Source organism: Leuresthes tenuis, unplaced genomic scaffold, assembly GCF_036924035.1.
Source record: "Leuresthes tenuis unplaced genomic scaffold, fLeuTen1.0.hap1 SCAF_2, whole genome shotgun sequence".
Classification (NCBI taxonomy): Eukaryota; Metazoa; Chordata; class Actinopteri; order Atheriniformes; family Atherinopsidae; genus Leuresthes; species Leuresthes tenuis.
The window spans coordinates 16,155,677-16,162,683 of record NW_027325356.1 but is presented as its reverse complement, the minus strand read 5'-3'; the positions used below and the strand labels follow the sequence as shown (position 1 = coordinate 16,162,683).

The 7,007-nt window shown below is 40.9% G+C and overlaps 1 protein-coding gene across 2 annotated transcripts; it reads left to right on the top strand.

Annotated features, from left to right (window-relative positions):
- Window positions 1-1,712: 1,712 nt before the first annotated feature.
- Window positions 1,713-7,000, top strand: cgref1 (cell growth regulator with EF-hand domain 1). Of its 2 annotated transcripts, none has more exons than XM_072381231.1 (7): window positions 1,713-1,911; window positions 2,767-2,872; window positions 3,132-3,206; window positions 4,703-4,776; window positions 5,511-5,635; window positions 5,780-5,881; window positions 5,996-7,000. In XM_072381231.1, exons 1-7 carry the CDS (start codon window positions 1,875-1,877, stop codon window positions 6,254-6,256), a joined length of 780 nt encoding a protein of 259 aa, XP_072237332.1. In that variant the 5' UTR covers window positions 1,713-1,874; the 3' UTR covers window positions 6,257-7,000. The 2 variants fall into 2 exon arrangements, with proteins under 2 accessions (XP_072237332.1, XP_072237331.1); XM_072381230.1 differs by having other exon boundaries at window positions 1,716-1,911; window positions 5,993-7,000.
- Window positions 7,001-7,007: the final 7 nt, after the last annotated feature.

Genomic DNA, 7,007 nt, shown 5'->3' with positions numbered 1-7,007 from the left:
AGTTTTTGTAGAGCATTTACACACAAAGATGCAGGATGGGAGGAAAGGCTAAAATGTTTTGGGTGCAAGACTAATCTGAACTATTACTGCTTTGTCAACACCTGAGGAACTTTCCCACCCAGTAATAAATGCATACACTGTCGGAGAAAAATGTAAATTCCATTTGATGGTACAATGCTATCATGCAAAACTCGTATGCATGTAACAAAATACTTGTGTGTACTTTACTGTGCATACAAGTCCAAATTAAATCACTGACCTCTAAATAGCTCAATTGTTTTGTACAGCAATGTTAGCTAATATGGGAGCAGGTAAACACTGTCCCTCAAACACACAGTCTTGATGGAGTTTTACTTTGGAAGAAATGAATGATCCAAAATGATGAGGTAATAACTCATTGTTGGATTCAACTCATGGAAAGCAGACTGGCCAGTGTGGATGTGGGAAAGTGCATTTGTGTTTGTTTTTGTGTCAACAGCTCCATTGGTAATTGCCCAATCATTTGGGTGAGTAGAACCGCTGCCATACATGCAGACTCAGGAATCAGCTGTTTATACTTTCATCCTCTGCCATGTTTTTTTCTGCCTATAGAAACCGTCCGTCCTGGTCATCCAGCATTGTGATAGTCAAAGAATAGTTCTGCTTATCAAGTCTTTTTTTTTATTTCTGTCTGTTTTAAATGTCAAACCCCCTCTGGAATAGCATCCCACAAGCATATTTTTTTCATCATACTATTTATAAATCAACTGTACTCTCATCTATGTAAGACATAAAGAGCCAGTAACTCATCAAATTTTCTGTTAATAGTTTCAATAAGGTTGTTTTCTGTTATTTACAAAGGTAGACTTAGACTTAGACTTAAACTCAACTTTATTTATCCAAACAAGATGTTTAGAAGCTGATCTTTAAACTCAAAATCTTTTTTCTATTGACCACACGAGTGAAAGAAATTTGTTTGGAAATTTGTTTTCTGCTGATGCAAACTGCAACAGTGAGAAGAAGAAAAAAAAAATTTTGAGTTTCATCTGACAAAACAACTCATTTCTGATCAAGCTTTTACACAAGATGCAAGTATGATGTAATAGTCACGTCTTCCCGAGCATCATGTGGATGTATGACTTCCAATATGATACTTTAGGACTATCAATTTCAATTCAAAGTCCATGTTACAGGGACATCTTGTGGTCAGATAATAACATTGCATTGCATAGTTCCCTTCCTCAGTGTTTGAGCAGTGAACTGTAATAAACACGCTTTTAGAAGCCAATCTGTGGAAGATGCAGACTCTATCAAACATGATACATGTATCCGTCTGCTTTCTGACCGAGTTATAGTATTCTAATGTGTGAGCCATTCTATGTATTGACAGAAGGAGTCTTTAATATGTTGAATGTTATAAACAGTAAGACTTAAAATCATGACACCGGCAACTGTACTGCCTTATATCAGAGCTATCAATCGTTACAGGCGTCTTACAAAAAAGGAAAATGACCTCTGTCCCTCCTAACAGTAAACTTCAGTAGCCTGAGACGGGACGTGAAATATAACACAAGACATAGATATAAATGCAACGTGGAGGTTAGCCCACTCCACCCGCTCCATCGGAATATGATAATCTGTGAACACGTGGCGGAAAAAAAAAACCTGACAGAAGAGCTGAACTAGAGACTGTTCGCGCAGGCTTACTGCCACGGAAGCGGCTCTGTTCTTCCACGTGGACCCTGTCATTGACCCAAACAAACTCCAGTCTCCGTGGCAGCCGGGGGGCGCGCGTGCAGCCGCCGTTGCGCAGTGCAGACCGGGAAGGAGGCGCGAGCGGGGCTGAGTGTGACAGGGGTGTTCTCCAGATATGAACCTCTAACCTGCCGGAATCTATGCTTTTTACTGTCCACGCGTCAACTATGCTGACAGGTAGGCTCATTATGACTCCGAGAACACATTACAGGCCGGTTTCATCAGCTGCAGGCCGCTATACTGAAGACTGTGTAGTCTATGTTACTTCTGTTCATATAGATATTTGCTTTACAGTTTTAATAAAGGCGTGGCTTACCACTAAAAGATGGTACTATTTCACAAATAGCCATCTTTAAAATGTTTGTCTCGGCGAAAGGCTTTAATATCAAAACAGAGAGACAGTAGGAGTTTTATCAGAAACCGGCAGTTTTTATTAGAATGTAGTAATGCTGCAGTGACCGTCAGCCGTGGGCTGCGCGAGCCCAGCATCGCTGCTACTACACACGCAGTGTTATATCTAGTTCATTTGCAGGCAAAGCAGTGTAACCTACATATCCATCATCAGTTTGTCCAAACTGGCCAGAGACAGATGGACCGTGTCACTGACCAGTGGGGACAGCAGAGGGAGGCTGTGCTAAACTATAAATAGATGTTGAGTTCTTATTGATTTTGCCATAATGGACCATAAGGTCCACAATCTACTGAATGTTAATGGCTGCAGGACTGCAGTGCAGTCTCAAAATACTGCTCATTGTTTGTGAGTTACAGAAATGGTTTCATCACCTCTCAATCACTCCAACATCCCTGTCATGAATCATTTAGAGATACTTTGTCCATTTGTTCAAACTATTAAGCTCTTAAGACACCAGAGCTGGGTATTCCAAAAGCCCAGAGTGCTTACTTAGTGTGATGGTACGTGAATATTTATGTGCTCAGTTTCCGACTGCAAATGTGTGGGTGTGGGCAGATTAATGTATGACGATGGCCTTAACAGGTGTGATCTGAGGTAACAACATGGCTTTGTACTTTTAGGTGTGCTCACAGAGTCTCACCTGGACCGGCTGGTCCCATGTGTTCTGTCTCTGACTCTGCTCATGCACCTGTGCCTGGCAGCACCTGGGCTACCTGGGACACAAAGGTAACGTCATTAACCAGTTAGGATGTTTCACCGTCTCTTTCTTTTTTAATTTTTTTTATAAATCTCTCACAGCAACACATTGTCATTTTAGGACAATATCAGAACAGCCATGATTAATGTAACTGGATGTTCCAGTCAGACCTCTTTCAAAGTATGGCAAATGAACATATATGCTTTATGGAAGGATGGTGGGTTCAGTAGATTGATTAAAAACTGAAGAAAAAAAGATCTCTTAAGATTTCATTTGTTTATCCTACAGAGAGGACTCATTAGATGCCCACCCCCCCTCTGTAGCATTATCTAATCCCTTTGGGACTGGAGAAGAGGAGCGCAGGTGAGTGGCTCTTAAATGATGTACTGCTGATGCACATCAAACACTTTAGATTTACTTTTCAATGCCATCTTCAAAAGGAAAGAATGCATACATTCCCTAGAAAGAAAGAAAAAGACTATTCTGCCATTCTCCCTACTGTATTTCTGATTGTTGAACTCAAAACCTGTCAGGTGCTGTTTTGTCTTCTGACTCAGTCTTTTGTGGTCGACTAAGCACCGGCAGTTGGACTCTATGGACTTTGGCTGCTCTGTTGTGTTTATGATGTGTTCAAAAACATACACTGATAAGATAATATGAACATTAACTCTGCTTAATGTTGTACTTTCTAAAGATATGGACATCCCCACGTATTGCAAACAGTATGTCAGCTCGCACTGCTTTTACTTAACTTTAACTTCACGGACTCACCCATGTGCCAACGAGTGTGTTGTCTTTGAAAGGGTGGCGGCAGCTTCTTTGTGGGCATTACTGATTGTCATTTTATGAGCTGGAGTGTACAGACTGCAAGATGAGATAAACGTGGTAAAGTGGATGGTACTTGCACCATGCACCCTGCACAATGATTCACAGTAGGCCTGTGTGCTGTCTGCATCTTATTCTATTGGAAAGTGATTGTTTAAGCATTTAGACCATGTTGTCACTGATTAAAACGTTGCTACATCTATGATAAGTGCATAAGATGGAAGATGTTTTGGCAAATAAAACCTTACAGACAAGTAATGCACATCAAGAGTTGGAGTGAGGTTCTGATCACAGAGGAACAAAGCACCACACACTGCACATGCTTTTATTCTGATGATCCATCAGAACCTACTCAACATTAACAGTGAGAGGAGGGGAATGACAAAGGTGCGGCAACAGCACTGAAGCTGGTCTCTGCAGACATTTACAGACTGTCGTTAAAAGAAGGGGAGGTGCTGCACGGTGGTAAACATGGCCCCAGCTTTATTGAGATATGTTGCTGTCATCAAATTCAAGATGAGCTAAAAATGTTTCATGAACTGTTTTACTTTCAACATTTGATATATTTTATATGTTCTGTTGCGGATTAAAGTGTTCATTTATGAGAGAATCGTTGCCTTCTGCTTTTATTTACATTTTACACTCCGTCCAAAACTTTTTTGGAATGCTGGATGTATTTATTCAAGTCAGCTTATTTGCTATCTCATACGCATAGTATGTGTTTGTACCACATATTTCTCTGATGAAAGTGTAACGTTTTTCTCAGTGCCCCAAAGATTTTACCTTAAAGTGTTGAGAGTGGAAGCAATAGGTGCTGAGGAGCCTTTGGAGCTCTTTGCGGTTAAAATAAACACCATTGGAGTCTGGTCAGGTAACTTCTGGCAGGACAGGACTGCCCTACAAGAGGCCGTTGACATTTCAAAGACAGCAAAGGAAGAAAAAAACCCAAAACAATCCATTAAATCCAAGACGAGCCATCACTGCCCCCTAATGTTTCAGTTAAAATGTTCTTTTTCTTCTGTGTTCAACCGCAGGCTGTTACAGAGTTACATTCAATCCAACCTGAAGAAGAACCAAGGAGGACCAGAAATCAGTTCCTGGGAACAAGGTGAATAGTACTTTCTAATGATGAAGCGCAGATAAATTAGAATGTATTAGTATTAATTGTCGGTGTTTTAGTACTGGAGGAGTTTGATGGCTTAGCTCAGCAGTTTTTATGATAAGCTGTTTTTCCGCATTGAAATGAAGAAAATGGAAATATGCCAAAGAAGTTTTTCCTCATGAGAGGGGAAAACCCGGTTAAACAGGTGTCCCATGTTCAGAGGCTGAAGCTCCTCGACGCAGCCGGCCCGGCTGTCATTCCATCTCTCTGAAACCTTTCCTGTCAAGCTAATTTCAAATAAAGGCTTCTAGAGCCCCAAAAATCCTTCGAAAAATAAATCGATAACGTGACTTTCGAGTGCCTTCAGGGCTGCTCTCAGAACCTTTCCAAGATTGTAATGTTATTTGTTAGAAAGTATCAACTGACCACCATGTTTTCTCTAATTCTCCTTTAATAAATTCATTCACATCTTTTTCACATTTTTTTCATTCGGGGCTGGATTTCCCTGCAATCATTACCTCATTTTGTTGTACTGTGCCATGCTGTAGCTCTGGCTGCAGAACTGACGTTGCCCACCTCTCATCTTGATGAAACTTCTCTCGGTAGTGGGTGGTCTGAAAATTCCATCCCAGCTTCTGATTTTGTTGAAATCTTTTCTAGCGGCATTGTCAGAGGTTGTTCTGCTGTAGTCCCTTTTATTAGTTTGGTGAATGACATGCCTCTCCTCCTCTTTGTGTCAGAGGTGTTCTTCCTCTTCCGTCTTTATGACTATGATCGCAGTGGGTTCTTGGACGGATTGGAGATGATGAAGCTGCTCTCTGACTATAACTCCCATCATGCACCTGAAGCAGTCGCCAATGAGCTGGTGAGCGACCGTAGGCGTGTGTCGGCTGAGTGTTTGAACAGTCGTCGTCTGTACATGAACAAACCTAACTCTTGTATACTTTTTGGGCTGTTCGTCTGACCTGATATGTGTACTTTCGTGTTTTTTTTTTTTGTCTGAGTTTAGGTGGTGTCAATGGTTGATTTCTTACTCCAGACTCAGGATCTAAACCAGGACGGACTGCTGAACCCTTCTGAGCTACTCTCTCCTGCACTTACTCACACACAGGTACTGCACACAGACACTACTCAGACTTATCTTTACATTATTACACTTTGTTTTACGGAGCTGTGTCGGATTTAGGGAAAAATGTACTTAATTGCTTTTGCTCCTCATCAGGAGCAGGAGATGGCAGTGGACAAAACGCTATCAAACACCATTACTGAGGAGGAGACTCCTGGAGCAGTGGAGCACAGAGAGGAGGAGGCTCGTGAAGAGATCCAGCTGAAAGATGAAAACGAATTTCAACAAGTAAAGACGGGAGAAGACGAAGCCATACAGCACATAGATGAACATAATGCCCAACAATTCCCAGAAACCCCAGAAGAAGAACAGGAGCCAGTCCACAAAGTCCCTGTTCATCAGGGACAACCAGAAATCTAAAGATACACACAGACACTTGAGAAAGCACCACTATCATTCTGGCTTCTTGCATTTTTAGCCTTTTAAAAAGCTGGAAATTGAGTTTACTTAGTACAACCTGTGAGACGTATCTGAACCCTGAGTGTCCTCTACTTTCCACACTGGACTGTCAAACACGTAGAGGGCTGATTAAAAGTCTCCTCAAAGAACTCCTGGCACCACAAAGATGCTCTTATGTGAATGCAATAATTCCTGTAGATGTTAAAGGAACAAAGGTCCTGGATTGATAATGTCATGCTTTCCATAATAGTAAAAGCCATCAACATTACTTTTTATTACTTAATATATATTATTATTACTTATTGCTTCATTTGTGTTTATTTAACTTTTTTTTGTCATACCTTAAAAGCAGACTGTATGTTTCAGGTATTTAATACTGTTGAGTTTTGCCTTACACAACCTCATATTCAGTGTAGTTTTTTTTTTTTTTTTTTTTTAATAACTGCATCATTTTAATGGATAAAACTTGTCTCATCAATGTCCCCTGCTTCAAACGCACTATTGCTTCGTTCACACACTGATGGGCTGGGTTGTCTCTGTCCGACTCTTAGCATATGTTTTGCATTTAGCTATTATGCATAAAGGATGCCACGAGACTGTTGTTGATTTAAACGGGTCTGATTTACAGTCAGCTCAGTGAAACCTCTGTGTTAAGACACTGGTGGTGTGCCATACAAATAAATGATGTCTTCCATCATAATCTAATACTGCG

Excerpts from the sequence above, each read along its gene's own strand:
- cgref1 (XM_072381230.1), top strand. The coding sequence starts at position 1,875 with ATGCTTTTTACTGTCCACGCGTCAACTATGCTGACAG. Across the intron at positions 1,912-2,766 it reads CGCGTCAACTATGCTGACAG|GTGTGCTCACAGAGTCTCAC; the intron begins GTAGGCTCATTA and ends TTGTACTTTTAG. Across the intron at positions 5,882-5,992 it reads CTGCACTTACTCACACACAG|GAGCAGGAGATGGCAGTGGA; the intron begins GTACTGCACACA and ends GCTCCTCATCAG.